The 18,748-nt window shown below is 40.8% G+C and overlaps 1 protein-coding gene across 3 annotated transcripts in view; it reads right to left on the bottom strand.

Annotated features, from left to right (window-relative positions):
- The window catches only part of CTNND2 (catenin delta 2), a 1,025,780-nt gene that overhangs the window by 436,877 nt on the left and 570,155 nt on the right, over positions 1 to 18,748 (bottom strand). For all 3 annotated transcript variants that reach the window (XM_067570033.1, XM_067570040.1, XM_067570046.1), the window contains 2 exons: positions 14,867 to 14,901; positions 14,254 to 14,370 (listed from right to left, as the gene is read on the bottom strand). In XM_067570033.1, the coding sequence (XP_067426134.1) occupies positions 14,254 to 14,370; positions 14,867 to 14,901 (152 nt within the window). The remainder of the gene's footprint in view (positions 1 to 14,253; positions 14,371 to 14,866; positions 14,902 to 18,748) is intronic.

Below are 18,748 nucleotides of genomic sequence, written 5' to 3'. Positions count from 1 at the left end.
ACTCATCTAGCCTTTCAAACATCTGACACACCAGATTTTTACACATTAGTTGATCTACAATGTAAATACAGTCTTTTTCTTATAGCCCATTTTGAACACCTTCAGATTAAATTTCTGAAGGAGGAAGAAAATAATAAAGGTTGAACAGGGAATGCTTTTCAAAACTGGTATGTCTGCTTTAATAGGTTCAATAATTCCCCAATACAGTAGAGAGTTCATCTTTATAATAAACTATTAGTATCTAATATTGACAGAAATAAGACACTGTGGAGTTTAGATCTTGGTGTATCCCTTCAACTTGAGAGCTGGAAAGGTGGGCCATGTGAAAACCATGTCTGTCTGCCTTAGAAAACAATAATTGAACATAATTTTACATCATTTAAAAAGCTCTCCATATGTGGTGCACACACAAAAACAGTTACAGACCTGTTCTATAACTATTGTTCTTCAAGATGTGTAGGAACTGTCCATTCCACTTTAGGTGTCTGCATGCCAGTGCACCAGAGAATTTTCCCCACAGTGATACCCACCCAAGTACCTCATGCACACTTCATGCGCACTACATTTGGATAGAACATAAAAGGGCAGAGCCCTACTCCCCTCAGTTCCTTCTGACAGTGAAAGCTAATACATATAAACACTCCAATGTAGAGAGGAAAAAGGGTGGGTCATGGAATGCACATGAGCAACACTTCTTGAAGAACAACATTTACAGAACAGGTATGTAATTGCTTTGTCTTCTTTGAGTGCTTACTGTCCATTCCACTTTAGGTCACTAACAAGCAGTTCCAAATGGAGGAAGGTGTCATCATGTACCTAGACAAAGACTGAAACATACTCTTCCAAACTTATCATCTAGGGGCATGTGCAGGAATTTAAATTTGATCGTTTGTGGAGGGGCATGTTAAACACATGATGTTATGAGGAAATACAGTACACCCTCACTGTACCTGAACCCCTGGGGATCCAAGTCATTTGGCCATTATTGCCCGGGGTTTGTTATGGCAAAAGAGGAGGGGGAGAACAGCTCATCCAGCCCCAGGGCTGCAACGGGGACACCAAGCTCCTCCGGCCCCGAGGCCACGGTGGGAAGAGCAAGCTCCTTCAACTCCAGGGCCCTAGCGGCGGGAACTAACAGTTCGGCCTGCCCCGGAGCCCTGGTAGCGGGAGCACAGAACTGAAAGGAAGCAGACATCGAGTCATCCTGCATGACTGGCAAATCTGTCCAACAAACATAAGAAGAAAGTTATAAACGGGTCATCAGTGCTATCGACTATTACTATGAATTATTTATAAATAAATGTTATCATTCTACAAATGGAAAGTGTGCAGAGCTCACACATGCTCAGACCACTGATCACAAGTGATGAGAAGGAACTGAGGGGGCCTGGTGAGGCTCTGCCTCTCCTTTATGCTTTTTGCTAAAGAGCATGAGTGCCTGCAGGGGGCATTCACACCCCTGACAGGTACCGCTATGGCTTTTGCACTGGCACACAGGCATCTAAAGTGGAATGGACATGGGCAAGTAGAAGAATCTACAATTCTACAGACTTTTAGAATAACGGTGGTGTTTAGCTTCATTCATACCTATAAGGTGGCACTGCCCATTTCTCCTATGTCATGGAGTTATCGTTTATAACAACTACAACATTTCGGATGTCGGGAGGTAAAGAATCTCAGTGGTGTTCAACCCTTTTCTCTAAGGCAAAAGGCCTGAGATCATAAATTGTTGATGCATCAGCTAGTGTCTAAACAATCATTGGAAGTGCATCAGTTTAAAACACAATAAAGCATTTAGTTAATTTAACTTTTGCCCAAGTTTTGTTTTAGTTTAGTTCCTAGCAATTTGATGAGGTTCATATTGTGATTCAGAGCAGCGGTTCTCAACCTTTTCCTTTCTGAGTCCACTCCTCCCCAAATATGCTATAAAAATTCCAGGGCCCAGGAAGAGAAGGCGGGGCTCTGGGCTGTGGGGGAGGGCTTGGAGGTCTCCAGACTTCAGCCCTGCAGAATGGGTGGGGCTGGGGGCTCGGGGTTCAATGGCCAGACAGGGCTTCTGGGTTCACGGAGTTGGGGGCTCAGGGCTTCAGGGACAAAGCTTTTGATACGGTCTCTCACAGTATTCTTATCAGCAAGTTAAAGAAGTATGGGTTGGATGAATGGACTATAAAATGGATAGAGACGTGGCTAGAGCATAGCGCTCAACGAGTAGTGATCAATGGCTCCATGTCTAGCTGGCAGCAGGTCACAAACCGAGTGCCCCAGGGTTCAGTCCTGGGGCTGGTTTTGTTCAACATCTTCATTAATGATCTGGAGGATGGGGTAGATTGCACCCTCAGCAAGTTTGCGGATAACACTAAGCTGGGGGGAGAGTAGATACCCTGGAAGGTAGGGATAGGATACAGAAGGACCTAAACAAATTGGAGGATTGGGCCAAAAGAAATCTGATGAGGTTCAACAAGGACAAGTGCAGAGTCCTGCACTTAGGACGGAAGAATCCCATACACAGCTACAGACTGGGGACCGACGAGCTAGGCAGCAGTTCTGCAGAAAAGGACCTGGGGATAACAGTGGATAAGAAGCTGCATATAAGTCAGCAGTGTGCCCTGGTTGTCAAGAAGGCTAATAGCATATTGGGCTGCATTAGTAGGAGCATTGCCAGCAGATCGCAGGAACTGATTATTCCCCTCTATTCAGCATTGGTGAGGCTGCATTTTGAGTAGTGTGTCCAGTTTTGAGCCCCCCACTACAACAAGAATGTGGACAAGTTGGAGAGAGTCCAGCAGAGGGCAACAAAAATGATTAGGGGGCTGGAGCACAAGACTTATGAGGAGAGGCTTGGTTAGTCTGCAGAAAAATGAGGGGGGATTTGATAGCGACCTTTAACTACCTGAAAGGGAGTTCCAGGGAGGATGGAGCTAGGCTGTTCTCAGTGGTGGCAGGTGACAGACAAGGAGCAACGGTCTCAAGTTGCAGTGGGGAAGGTCTAGGTTGGACATTAGGAAAAAGTTTTTCACTAGGAGGGTGGTGAAGCACTGGAATGGGTTATCTAGGGAAGTGGTGGAATCTCCATCTTTAGAGGTTTTTAAGCTGCGGCTTGACAAAACCCTCGCTGAGATTATTTAGCTGAGGTTAATCCTGTTTTGAGCAGAGGGTTGGACTAGATGACTCCTGAGGTCCCTTCCAACTCTATGATTCTGCACTGTGGGGCGCCAGGGTTGGGGCTTCAGGTTTCATGCCTGCAGCTCCTGGTTTTAGCTCCACAGTTCCCAGCTTCAGCACCATGGGGGCATTGGGGTTCTAGGCTTCAGCCCCGTGGAGCCACATTGGCCCCTGAAACTGGTTCTCGGCTCCCTAGTGGCCATGGATCCCTGGTTGAAGTCCGCTGATTTACAGCACTGGCAACATTCACTGCACTGATCATTGTGGAGAGTATGTATTATCTGAGATTTTAATACTTGTCACAGCACTTAGATACCAAGGCAACAAGAGGAGTTAATAAAACAAACAAATTATATATCAATAAAATGTTGAAAAATTACATTTGTCTTGAGTGCTCACCTTATCAGGCATGGAAGGCTGCAATTCTGGAATAAATAACATCCTTATTTAACTGCAAAACTGTGGATTTGAGAATTGGCATTTTATAAACATTGCAGATGAGCTTGGCAAGATTCAGAATACCTAACTCCCGAGAAGTTTGCTGGGAGGAACTAGTTAGTATTGAATGGCAGCAAGTATTCTACTCTGACCACAACCTCTAGTAATTAATGTGAGAATAGGCGAAGTGCAGTTCCCAAATAAAGTGATGTAAAAACAAAGAAAGAGGTAACGTTATTCCAATTAGAAACTCAAGAAGTTTGAGAACTCAGCTCCATGAGTTGAGGGTATGGGAAACTTATAGCCTCACAGGTCTCTCTCTCTCTCTCGTTGTGGAATTATGCCGTCTATCACCCTTACCATAATGTATTTGATAACAAATTACTGTATACTTCTCCCTATAGTCTCAGCACAATCCACTTTAATTGCAGATCAGCCTGTTATCATCCTATGAAATTCTTATACTCTAACACAATGAAAAACTGTTCATAGCAAATGCATTTTTGTTCAAATTGTTTCTTTCTGAGCATGGACATGTGCCATATCATATAGTCAGCAGCAGCATGCAACAAAAGCATTGGATGACAATAAAGGAAAAAATAGATATCCAATCCAAGGACCAAACCTGAATTTGTTACAACTCAGTCTGTACTCAGGCAAAGCTCCCATTGAAATCAAAGGGTGTTTTGCCTGAGTGTGAACTGAGTAAAGACATGAACTTGAAGGTAAATAGTGCCACAATATAATAATACAATAATACTTGGCACTTTTTTATCATCTTCCTTCTGAAGATGTCAAAGCACTTTTAAATCATTAAATAATTTAACCACATAACATCCTTTTGAGGCGAGTATTAATTTCAATTCATTAGATGTGCAAACTGAAACACACAGAATTTGTGGTGAAAAATTCAAATATGAGTGCCTAAAGTTAGAATGAGGACATTTTGTACTAGAAGACATTTGGGTCTGCGCTGGGGGTAGGCAAAAAGAGCTGATTGTCTTATTCAGTAATGTGAATAGCTCAGCTGGCCTTGATTTTTGCTGATGCAGAGGAAAATAACTACTGACTACTTTCAGTGCTGTGGTACAGGTCTGTAAGAATTCCTTGTGCTTCTGTGAATGAGTTTCAGAAAGGATTTTCACACCAGTGACATCTTCATTTTCTGCTTTATCATTTCATCTGCTGTAGCTTGCTGGTGAATAAGAGAGATGGAGGGAGATGGGGAGCTGGGAGCAAGTAGGGAGGGAAATATAGGACTATAGCTTTGCTTTCAATGTATGATTTGCCCAATTCTAATAATAATGGCTGACAAAAAACAGAACTCAGATTTGTGTACATTTGCATAAGAACACAGTAGAGTCCTTCCTGATGGTTCTGAGGCTTCCAGTTTCTTTCCCTTAGTGTGGATGAGAGTTTCATTGGTATGGAGAGTTCCTCAGTTCCTTTGTCACTTGGCTGCATACAGAAAGTTGGCATGGTAAATCCTAGGCACAAGGAGCTGGTCTCAGTTCTTCCTCCCCTGGGTGAGGGTGGGTATGATAAGGCATCCTAGCAACTATTACTAGGGTGACACTGGGGTGCACTCTCTCTCTTCAACTCACCTTGTTCCAATTTTTTCCACTTTGTTTCATTTTTATCCTCCATATTATAAAATGAAGGAGAAAACGGAGGAGCAAGCCTGGGTAGTGAAAAGAGGAGAATCTGGACAAGGAGGAAGAGTTCGTTTGGGGGTAGCAGTGACTGAATTTTAGGACAGAGTGAAAGTGCAGGGAAGGAGGAAGAGATTTTTGCTTTTTCCTCCTTCCACACTCACTCACCCTTCCTTCCACACTCAAAATGATCAGCTCTGTCCCCACAACACAGAGAGTTTAATTCTGCACCCATCACAAAACACCCAGTGCTTTACTCAGTCTACTTTCCTCAACAAAACAGATTAACTGATTCTACCCAATATGCCCTTCACCCACCACAATTGTTTCCATTCCTTCCCCCACACCTACAAATGATCCTAGTGCCTACTTTCCCAGATACACACATTCCCAACAATTGACTTTTTGCCCCCAATACCCACCACTCCCTACTTTCCCCACCATTGATTATGTCCCCAAATCTCCCCCATAATGTATTATGGTCCCTCACTCATCACTATTGATTCTGGTGTCTCCAAATGTCCCCACACTTCCTACAATTGATTCTGCCCACTAAACCACCCCGCTTCTCTAAACCACACTGGATTAAAATCCAGGACCTCCATGGTAGCATTCTATGAACTGCTTCCAGGTCCACATGTAGAGTCAGTTAGACAGGCTCATGAGTGGATGAGATGATGGTGTAGGGATAAGAGTTTTAGATTTATTAGAAACTGGGGAAACTTTTGGAAAAGGAGGAGCCTATAAAGGGGCTCCACCTACACCAAAACAGAACCAGATTTCTGGCATGGAAAATTAAAAAGATCATAGAGGAGCTTTTAAACTGAGGGCTGGAGGAAAGCTATCAGGTGCAGAGGAGCGCACTGTTAGGACATAGACAGGCCTTAGGGTAGAATGTATTAATGGGACTTTTCTATATTCTAAGGAAGAGGAGAGTTGTAGGAAAGAGATATAAATTGATAAACTACAGGTAGGAGCTGAAGAAAAAGAGTCAAATGAAAAAGAGTCCCATTCAATTACATCACATGAAGGCAAACAACTTAGTATTGACAAATTTTATAAATCTTAGTATACAAATGGTAGAAGGCTAAATGCTAACATGGGTGAACTACAGCGCCTGGTATTAAATGAAAATATGGATATAATAGGCATCACAGAAACTCAGTGGAATGATAATAGTCAATTAGACATAGTAATACCCGGGTAAAAATATATATAGGAATGACAGAGTAGGTCGTGCTGGTGCAGGAGTGGCACTGTATGTGAAAGAAAGCATAGAATAAAATACAGTAATAATTTAAAATGTACCATAGAATCTCTATAGATAGAAATTCCATGTGTAACGGGGCATATCAGCCCTGTACTGGTCTAGTGAGGGTTAAGGACTCACTGCAGATTGAAGAAGCCACACCCCACTGCCTTTGCTGGGCATGCTCAGTGCGGAAGGGAGATATAAAAGGCAGCCACCCTGCTCAGTGGGGGTGGACTATTGACCAGGAAGGAATAATGCTGCTGGCTCTCTCCAGGTGGCTGTTGCTGAGGGCAGAACCAAACTCTGCCAAGTCCCAGCCAGAGCTCAGGCTACCAGGTAAGCCCTGAAGAGGGACCAAGCTGTCAGGAGCTGCATAGATGAGGATCCCACAGACACTGGAAGATTGTGGAGTGTCACTGACAACAGGTTAGGAAGTAGCCCAGGAAGCCTGAGGGCTGTAAGAGTTGGAACAGCAGAATCATTCTCAGCATGTTCTGGGTGGAATCTCACTGACTCGGTGGCCAATAACCCTGACACTGACAGGGCCCTGGGCTCAGGCTCAGAGGAGCAGGGTGAGCCTCAGCCCCCCTACCATGGGTTCTGCACCCCAGAGGCTGTGTCCCAGTACCCCAATGGGACATTAGGTCATGTGGCCCAGACAAAGGGGCTGCTTCACTGCCTCTGGCCATTAGACCTCGCTGCCCTGACGAAGGGGGCTGCTTCATTGACTCCCACCAAAGAGGCTTCCCCGATAAGGGAGGCTGCTTTACTGACTCTGGCTATTAGGCCACGCTGCCCTGACAAGGAGGCCAAGCTACTGACTCTGGCTATTAGGCCATGCAGCCTTGATTACAGGGCTGCCCTGCAAACTCAGACCGTTAGGCCACACTACCCAGAAGAAAAGGTGGCCCCCAGCGACTTGGACTGTGCTTTCACTGTTCTGGAAGAGAACCTAACAGAGTAGACGTAAACCCACGGCCTTTTCCCCACTTTCCCTGTGTATGTGAATTGACACCGGCAACAGGGCGTATCAGCCCTGTGACACCATGCTTGAAAAATAAAAGTATAGTGGTAAGGATATATTTACCAACCTAGACCTCCCCCGTTTGCAACTTGAGACCATTGCTCCTTGTTCTGTTCTCTGCCACCACTGAGAACAGCCTAGCTCCATCCTCCCTGGAACCCGCCTTCAGAGAGTTGAAGGCTGCTATCAAATCCCCCCTCACTCTTCTCTTCTGCAGACTAAACAACAGGAGGTCAACAAGCATGTGGACAAGGGTGATCAAGTGGATACAGTGTACTTAGACTTTCAAAAAGCCTTTGACAAGATCCCTAACCAAAGGCTTTTAAGAAAATTAAGCTGCCATGGGATAAGAGGGAAGGTCCTCTCATGGATCAATAACTGATTAATAGACAGGAAACATAGGATATGAATACGCGATCAGTTTTCAGAAGGGCCAGCAGTAAATAGTGGTGTCCCCTAGGAGTCTGTACTGGGACCAGCGCCGTTTAACATATTCATAAATAATCTGGAAAAAGGGGTAAATAGTGAAGTGGCAAAATTTGCAGACAGTACAAAATTACTCCAGATAGTTAAGTCCAAAGCAGACTGCGAAGAGTCAAAAAGGATCTCACAAAACTGGGTGACTGGACAACAAAATGGCAGATGAAATTCAATGTTGATAAATGTAAAGTAATGCACATTGGAAAACATAATCCCAACTATCCCAACAAAAGGATGGGCATCTAAATTAGCTGTTACCACTAAAGAAAGAGATCTTGGAGTCGTTGTGAATACATCCACTTAATGTGTAGCAGCAGTCAGAAAAGCTAACAGCATGTTAGGAACCATTAGGAAAGGGACAGATAATAAGACAGAAAATATCATATTAACTCTATATAAATCCATGGTACACCCACACCTTGAATATTGTGTGCAGATCTGGTCAACCCATCTCAAAAAAAGGTATATTAGAATTGGAAAAGGTACAGAAAGGGTAGAAAAATGATTAGGGGTATGAAACAGTTTCCATATGAGGAGAGATTAAAAATACTGGGACTTTTCAGGTTCGAAAAGAGACTACTAAGGAGGGGTGTGACAGAGGTCTATACAATTTTGCCTGGCATGGAGAAAGTGAATAAGGAAATGTTATTTACTTCTTCACATAGTACAAGAACGAGGGTCACCTAATTAAATTAATAGGGAACAGGTTTAAAATAAACAGAAGGAAATACTTGTTCACACGATGCACAGTCAACCTGTGGAACTCATTGCCAGGGAATGTTGTGAAGGCCAAAACTATCACAGGGTTCAAAAAAGAACTAGATGGACATATCCTCCATGAACCTATCAATGACTATTAGCCAGGATGGGCAGGGATGCAACCACATGCTCTGAGTGTCCCTAACCTCTGTTTTCTAGAAGCTGGGAGTGGACGACAGGGGATGGATCACTCATTGATTGCCAATTCTGTTCATTCCCTCTGAAGCATCTGACACTGGCCACTGTCAGAAGACAGGATGCAGGGCTAGACGAACCATTGGTCTGACTCAGTATGGCTTTCTTATGTTCTTGTGCCCTTCCTCAGCCTCATAAGAGGATCTGACACACCTTAGTGTACAGATCAATCCTATACGGTTGGTAGGTCACATCTGATTTGGGGTGATGTGAATTGGTATTGTTGGATTTGTAGCAATGTGAAAGATAGGAAGGGTGATCTTGTGGCTAAGGATCTGGACTTGAGCTCAAGAGATACAGATTCAGGTCTCAGCTATGCCACAGGCTTCCTAAATAACCCCAGGCAACTCAGATAATCTCTCTGTGCCTGAGTTCCCCAGCTGTAAAAATAAGTGTATCATCACCTGCTTACCCAACAGGCATGTTGTGGAATTAAATTAATCAATACTAGGGTGGCACTCAGACACTATTGAGATGGGGATCATTTTAGTACCTGGATAAATCAATTTGGTAAACTGACTTCTTCACTCAGAAACATGGCACTGAGCTTTCCCGTGTTGTATTACCAATTTGCAGAGCAGTCTGTCAGCAGCTACATCACTTGTGCAGACTTGTGTGAGAGAGATTTCCGTTCAGTTAGAGAATCCACAAATTACCAAGATACACCAGTAACCTTTAGAGAAGCATGGAATAGAGCCAACAAAGTCAGTGCAGCGGCCGCTAGTGTGGGAGCCTGAGTCCAGCCACAAAGTGTGAAGCTGGAATGTGAAAGAGACCAGTGATTTCCCTTGTGCAGGATGATTGCCAATTATTACATTTTCAACAACTACTTTACTACATAATGACAAAGTGATCCCAGGACTAGTTCTGAAAGAGAGAAGACAGTTTTGATGGACTCAGCACTCTGCTAAACACTGGTTTCCTGAGGTGGGAGGGCACAGGGAGATGAGCATCGGGACAGGCACACCACAGCAGAGGAGCTCCCAAGAGTAACATCACTGTTCTGAATCTGCCAGTCTTTATACCTTACATTATATCCAATGGGTCCCCTCCTTAGAACAGCCTGGAACTTTTAAAAAATAAATGAGCACTGCACTCCAACCCTTCAGTCAAATACTTATTCAGACTCACCATCAGCAAAAGGTAAATACAGAACACCACAATCAATTACCAACACAGCTACTTCCCTGCATTATTTCCCTTTCCTGTGGCTGACATCCACATCCCCTTAGCCATTTTTTCCATGCTCACACTTGTTAATACACAGGTACTACATGTGAAGTGATCTTTGGGATTTAGGGAGTGTATTACAATGGCTGCCTGCTATGTAGCTGCTTCTCACAACAGCTTCAGAGGGAAGCAGGGAATGTGTAAAGCTGGTAATATAAAGGCTGCTCAAAACACAGACATACTAATCCCTCCCTGAGGAACAGCCACTGATAGACTGGCTTGTTCTACTTGATACACTCAGGTCAGAGAAGCACACGGGGAAGTCAGTACTGGGTACATCCCTGGGCAGCCTCTGATACAGCAAATTCAAACATCTGGCCTGACAAAAACCAAGGGCTGCCAAGGCAGATCAGACACATTCCCAGCCCAGGCCTTTAGTGTATTCTCATACATATATATGTTTCATTATTAAGATTGCGAAGTCAAGTACTAAAAAGTTAGAAAATGACAATTAAGGTTGCCATCCTCTTAAGTTGGCATCCTTTTGTGTATGCATTATGATAGTCTTTAATTACATGATCACATACTATTTTTTCTACAGTGCCCCTGCCTTGTGAAGTGCACAGGGTGGTTGGTGCTCACTGAAAGAGCAACCATTTAATATTTTGTTTTATCCTCATTGTTCAATAGATGGCTTCAGGCCTTATTTCCTTCACACTATTAAAACCCAGCTCTGAAGACAGAACTATTATTAATTTCTTCATGGGCTTCTCTATTGTACTCATCACTGCAACATCTGAGTGCTTCACAAACATTAATGAATTTATTTTCACAACATCCTATGAGGAAAGGGATTGTTATTATCTTCATTTTACAGATGGGGAATTGAGGCATGAGATTAAAATCAAAAGTATCCATGAATTTTGAGTACCCAATCTGAGACACCAAGGACCTGATTTTTCAAATTAGTTACCATTATATAGCACTTAATATGCACAGTTCCAAAGGGGTAGCCGTGTTAGTCTGTATTCAGCAAAAACAACGAGAGTCCTGTAGCACTTTAAAGACCAACAAATTTAATTTCTGCAGGCATAAGCTTTCGTGGGCTGCAACCCACTTTGTCAGATGCAAGAAATAGAAATCAGATAGGGGGTATATATCCAAGGGTAAGGAACAACAATGGGCCGCGTAGGTGTAAGCAAAGTCCATTCAGTTAGAGTAGATGAGGCCTATTCACAACCATTGATTAGAAGGTGAGAATGTGTGTGAACAGTGACAATGACTTCTTCTAATGAGATAACTATTCCAAGTCCCTATTCAGACCCAGTTTGATTGTGTCAAGTTTGCATATGAGTTCCAGCTCTGCAGTTTCTCACTGAAGTCTGTTTTTGAAGTTTTTTTGTAGAAGTATGGCAACTTTCAAGTCAGCTACAGAGTGTCCTGGGAGATTGAAGTGCTCTCCGACTGGTTTATGGATGTTACAATTTTTTATGTCTGATTGGTGTCCATTTATTCTTTTGCATAGTGACAGTCCAGTTTGGCCAATGTACATGGCAGAGGGGCATTGCTGGCACATGATGGCATATATTACATTAGTAGATGTGCAGGTGAATGAACTCCTTATGATGTGGCTTATGTGGTTAGGACCTGTGATGGTGTCACTAAAGTCGATGTACGGGCAGAGCTGGCAACAGGGTTTGTTGCAGGGATAGGTTCCCAGGACACACTGTAGCTGACTTGAAAGTTGCCTTACTTCTACAAAAATCTTCAAAAACAGACTTCAACAAGAAACTGCAGAGCTGGAACTCATATGCAAACTTGACACAATCAAACTGGGTCTGAATAGGGACTTGGAATGGTTCTCATTACAAGAAGTAATTGTCACTGTTCATACACATTCTCACCTTCTAATCAATGGTTGTGAATTAGGCCTCATCTAATCTAACTGAATGGACTTTGCTAACACCTACCCACCCCATTGTTGTTCCTTACCCTTGGATGTATATATACACCCTATCTGATTTCTATTTGGGTTGCAGCCCACGAAAGCTTATTCCTGCAGAAATTAAATTTATTAGTCTTTAAAGTGCTACAGGTCTCTCGTTGGGTTTTTTTTAATTATAATATACACAGTTTCCATTGACTTCAGTCACAGCTGCAAGTGCACAGCACCTGCAAATCAGACCCAAAGCTCTCAAGTCAGACATCCAGAAAATGAGGCACACACAATTACTGACCACCCGTGAAAAGTCTTTTTAAGTGATTTGCTCAGCATCACACAGAAACTCTGTGACAGGGATAGAATCTAATTTTCCAAGGCAGCATTCAGTTGCCTTAAACATGAGATCTTCATTTCTCTTCCTTCAGGCCCTTGCCTCATTCACTACACACTATAACTGACACCGGGGTCCTCCAGACTACATCCTCCTTCATTTCCCAAACTCTAATTCATCCCGAGAGCAGGTCCAGCCTGTGCACTAAATAAGGCAGGAGGCATGTGGACTGTATAATAATGCATATGCACAAGGGGAACAAATTAAGGCTACCTTCCTGACTTCTGTGTTCCTCATACTAGTCCAGTTGTCCAAATCTAGCCAGTCCAAGTCAGACTTCTCATTCCAGTCGTAGTCTCCTTGCCCAGCAAGTTCTAATCTCACTCTCCCAGTCCCAGTCTCCTTGCCCACTCAGTCCCTGTTCTCCACTTCTGGCTCCTCAGCCAATCTGTCTCCCTCCCCAATCCTGGCCTCAACAAGATGATTGTTAGAAATAACCAAACAGGTTGTCCCAGGGGTGGACTGGGGAGATGGAACCCTTTGTCTGCTCATTCCACCTCCACGCCGGGAGTGAGCAACGAGGGTATTACTTTACAATTCTTTTATCCATAACAGTATGTAAATGTATACACTTTCAGCAACTCCCCATAGACTCTTATTTGGTTACACTGACACCTAAAAAATGAATATTAAGAACTACATGATGAATACAATTATACCCGCCCCTGTTTGTTGTTTACAGGATTACCATACAGAGGGCAGGCACATCACCTCAAAATGTATAAATTTTACACTAACATTCTTTGCAGTAAAGGCATCAGGGGGAGAAGGAAGATAATGCTTTTTTCCCACCAAGACCTTACTTAGAAGTGATTATAATGATTTTATTAGCCTTATTTCCAGCACAAATGGCCAGGAAGGGAGGAAAAGAAGAAGAGAGATAACAGACTTTAACTAAAATTCACACCAATTAACAGAAACAAGGTTTGCCCTTGCCATGACCCCGTTCCCTGTAATTTAGGCCTGACGACTTGTACAGTTTTTAACTCTTTACTCTCCTACAATGACTACCATGTTCCTTTTCAAATCAAAATGAGACTACCCTAATGTTTCCAAAGTGATTGAAAGCAGGCCTGAACCATAACTAGTTTGTAAGCAGCTGGTTATCACATAGGACCCAGCTAACCCACTGCACAGGTCTGAAAATACAGTTTGGTCATTCAGCACCCAGTCTACAACCATAGCCCACCTCCTTTGACAGAAGTCTCAAGGGTGCTCTGGTGCTTTTGGCAAGTCCAGCCATCACCTTTGCCAGGATGCTCATTATCTGCTCATCACTCATCTTGAAGGCCATCCCTTGGGTTGCTTAAGGTCATGCAATCTTTTTCCAAATATTAGCCTTATTGAGTAATTCATAGCTGTGTATTGAAATTGTGACATCAGAAATTATGAAGATTCACCCAGTCAGAATACAATTTATCTTGTCTTCTTTGCATACTGTATTCCTGTTGGTTAAAAGTCTTTTAATACTGACACAGAAGTCTTGAAATATGACCTTCTTGGATGTCACAACCATACAATATGAGGGGATATATTCCTTAAAATAACAGTTATCTAACAAAAATCATATTGCTTTTTGTCCATAGCTTCTGTAATCCACATAAGAAAGTAGGTAATAAGCACATTTAGAGATAATTCAATCTATATTGCCTGCTGCCAATAATGACAAATGAAATAAGAACCATTATGACACAACGTACTTTCATTTTAAAAGAATAAAGTACTCTGAATAAGTAGTTCTAGATTCTGAGGCTCCAGACAAAGAAAGGCAAGTTCTTGGAAACTTACTTTCACTAGCTGAATAGTCCTGTGGATCAAGTATTCCTGACTCCTGCAGTGATCTAATACAGGAGTCCACCAGCTCGAGACCAGTTGTGAGCTCATCCTCTATATCTTTCTGACCGTCTGTAATAAAATATTATAACAATTATTAAAGAATATAAAGAAAATACAAAATATAAAAAACAATAAAATGGAAGCAATTAAAAATTCACTGCTAGTTATGAGGTTGGATAACGTTTAAGGTCTAATTTTCAAAGGAGGCTGGAATGTGCAGGCCCAGAAAAATGCACCTACATCCATTCCCCCATTCTTTGAAAGTATGGCATTTGCTATTGATAAGCAAATTGAGAAAATTCAGGTTTAATTACTGAGACATTTTTAACACTGATCACAATCAGAAACTCTGTACACTATACTCTCCTGTTCTACAACTATTTGTGTCAGCACCAATTACTATTATTTCTCTATCAGGATAATAAAAGCTGTCAATTAATAAACAATTTTAATGAAGGCAAGCACATAAAATCCATGCTTTTTCTAATTCTTTGTCCTCTTTTGGATAACACAGATATTATTGGGGAAATATATGTAGACAGAATCCAACCAAGATATACTTTACCTTGCGTTTGCCAATGAAACTGCTCTTCTGTTGAACTGTAAAAACAAAGTATAAATTAGAAAAGAAACAAATCTTGGCTAAATTATACAAAAAACACTAAATTTTAGAAAAACTCAGTAGTACAGCACTACCACTCAGATTTAAATCTACTTTATATGATGAAGCTGATCAAAGAATGTTAAACAATAATCTTCATCTCAAATATAACATATGTGTTCATTTCCTACAAATATTTTAAATATGGATAATTTGGACAGCATTAAAATTAGAAAAAAAATCCACTTCCAATCAGTTATCGACATATAAAAGATTTCATTATAAATTGTGTTCTCTCTATCATTTTTAATCATCGATTTAAAACAAAACAAACAGCTCTTTCAAGAGACAATTATTTGCCTTGTAACATTTTAAAAACCTCCTCTATAACTGCTTCCCCCCTCCTTCCATTCATTTTTATATAGGAAGAGGCAAAGGTTGCTTTTAGAAATGAAGATATATCGTTTCAAAGACACACATTTTATTTTTAGATTATGGCCCTGATCCTGCAGTTATGCACATACATAACTTTACTCAGACGTGGAATTTCAATGAAGTCAATAGGACCGGGTATGTGAGTAAAGCTAAGCACATAGATAAATGTTTGTGGAATGGGAGCCTAAGAGTGGAGTATCTTTTAATTTTAAGAGCAGTAAAAACATCTAGGAAGCATGAAGTTTGAACCAGGAATCAGAAAGGTCATGTGCAATTCAGCTGCAATTCACAGGACCTGATATCATTCTTTTGCCTACATAACTCCAGCTGAAATTAATGGGAGTTTTTTGGTGTTGATTGGCAGCAGGAATCTAGCCCTGTTTAGTGATGATACTTAGAATTGATCAAGCTGCAAACAGTGATTGTTTCAGATTATATAGGAATGATGGAAATTCATGAGGATATACACTAGATAGGATAGCATAGGTATATTTTCTGCTGTGGAAGAAAACATGGTAGGTAAGGGAAATTGAGTAATAATATGTGTAGTAAGTACACTTCACTTCTATGCATGCTCTTTCTATTCCTCCTTTGTATGTCAAGAACTGTCAGAAAAGCTTAAGGTACTCAGCGATAAGCAATGTTATGGTAATACATAGATTCCAAGGCCAGAAGGGACCATAGTGATCAACTAGTCTGACCTGTTTTATAACACAGGCCACAGAATGTCCCAAAAATCCTAGAGTAGATCTTATAGAAAAACAACATCCAGTCTTGAGTGAAAAATTTTCAGTGATGGAGAATCCACCACGAACCTTGGTAAATTGTTCCTAATACTACAGGTGTAAAGATTCAACTACAGTAGTCACAGTTAAAAAGTTTTCTTGTACCTTTATATATGTGGGTAGGATATTATGAGTTTGAACATCTATTTCCCACACTTTATCATGGGCAATAGGATATTATGAGTAGTACCTGCCAGTAAAAAAACCCCAACTTTTTAATAGTTACCTCTATCGATCTATTTCTTTGTTCATGTACGGTTACAAATATATACTTTTTAATAAGAAAATGGATTTTAGTTCTTCAATCTTTTTTCTCTGTGCAGAAAGGTGCTAGGTAAGTTTATGAATGCCTTGAATGCATATCTTTATATCAGTGTGCCGGGAGCAAGCACGTAAGGAAATTAAATTCAGGACTTTCCTTTTGTATGGGAAAAGTATTTGGGTTAGATATAAGCTTTATTTGACAGTAACAAAACACAAGGCTGATAACTGTCTAACTTACATTTATTTAAATAAATATTTTTTTCAAAATATGTTTATTAAATCCTGCCTGATGCTCGACATTTACATCTAATAAATTCAAAGTTATAGATTTCTGTTTGCATTTCCAGCCACATGTAGACATCTAATATCTATGCCTTGGGGCATGTCCATCTGACAAGTTAGTGCATGGCAAGCTGATGTGTAAATCTACAGCACACCAAAGTGCCAGGCACTGACTGTCCGTGTGGATTCTGGTGCTGTGCATTAAACATTCTGCACTAGGGAATTTTTTTAGTGAATGGCAGCAAGGTTTACAGAATTAATGCAAGATACACTGTAGCACTTCAGATTTACATCCCAGCCTGCTGCAAACTAAGTCATCATACAGATAAGCCCTTACTACTGATTGAGTACAGATGGTATTCATGCCTCCAGGAACTGGCAATGTAATGAAGACCCAACTTCAGCAAAGCATTTAAGCAAATGCTTAATGTTGAGCTTGTGCTTAAGTCCCATTGAAGTCAATGATATTACAGTTAAGTGCACCTTTAAATGCTTTGCTGAAAAGGAATGGGCTCATGCAGAATTGTGGCCATAATGTCTTTCATGATTAGGGCACAAATTCAAATCCAGCACATGGACAGAGTTAATATTTACAAAAATAGCCACCAATTTGGATTACTCAATTTTTGGTAGCCCAACCTGAAACACTTTGGGCTTTATTTTCAGAAGTGCTGAATACTCACAACTCCACATGAAGTGTACTTGTCACTTCTGAAAACTAGAACAAAAGCATTTCATGGTACCAAAAATGGAGCCGTCCAAAATAATTAGTATCAGCCTAATATGAAATAAGATCATGGTCTTCGTCCAGTTTCCACCAGACAGATGTTTACATAGTGACCACCACCACAACTGTTATTAAATAGCTAGCTGGCAGTCTCGGGTCAAAAAAGGAATTCGTATGAAGATTGCATTACCCTCTCTCCCAAACTGGTGGGCAGACAAATCATGCGTACAATGAAATATGTAGATAAATACTGGACTACGATTTCTGTGGTTTCCAATCAAGCAGCTTTCATGAGCGTTAAATTCACATGAAACATTTACAGATATTAAGTATAAGAAGAAAAGAAAAGGACAATAGTGACTTGGTCCACCTTATATTATTTTAAAATGAAACATTGAAAGCAAACACATTTGATGTACCTGTCTTTGATTTGTGAAAAAGAGAACCATTTTCATACTTCATTTTCATATACTGTGCCAAGTATAAAATAATAAAAAATGGGTGGTCAAAAGAAGTTGAACACTTGTGAGAAATTATGAAAATGTTGTATTTTCCAGTCATGTGCAGATTACTACACACAGAAATACTATAACTCTCACATGTCAAGTAGCAGATTTAATGACAAGTGTCCTCCATTTTAATGACATAATTTGATGAATTTGTTAAAAGCTTACACACCATTACAAAGGATATTAATCTATTCGCAATTTGGAAAAAAACCCATACAGAATCACCTTTGCCTAGTTAAATAATGTACTATATTTAGATTTGTTATTTGTAAATTCTAATTTCATTGCACATTACTGACCATTTCTTAGTTACAAATCGAGAGCCCAATCCCTCAACTGGATGCATTCATGCTTACTCAAACAAAATCTGATATGACTTTAAATTGTCAAATTAAAAATAAAGCATCCTTTAAAATAGTATGTTCTGGATTTTCTTTCCTAATTTTTAAAATTCCTTAAGAAAATATAAATTTTCCTTTTCTTAGAAAGATCTTTTCAGCAAGAAATAAATTGACTAACGTAGACCACAACCCTCTATTGAGTTCCATAAATGCAAGGGTCTGACTGAATTGAGTTGTAGGATATAGGCCTTACTAATTCTATAGGAGATCAGTAAAAGTGACTCCACACACTGTCAAATGCAAAAAGTAAACTACTATTTTCTCTCTTTTGCTAAGTTCTTTCAGTTATAGTCATCCTAGGTGTTATTTGTAACATTTTCAGAGAAATATGATTTTCATTTTGACAGTTTTCCTTTAACAGATTTATATAGCTCCTATTTCACCCATTGTTTGTTTGTATTAGATAATTATTCCTCATGGGCCTATTCCATGAGAGGCTGATT

Source organism: Emydura macquarii, unplaced genomic scaffold, assembly GCF_026122565.2.
Source record: "Emydura macquarii macquarii isolate MOO-44397 ecotype Brisbane River unplaced genomic scaffold, CSIRO-AGI_Emac_v2 contig_320, whole genome shotgun sequence".
Lineage (NCBI taxonomy): Eukaryota > Metazoa > Chordata > Testudines > Chelidae > Emydura > Emydura macquarii.
The sequence above is the reverse complement of the archived record's forward strand: the minus strand, read 5'-3'. Positions and strand labels throughout refer to the sequence as shown.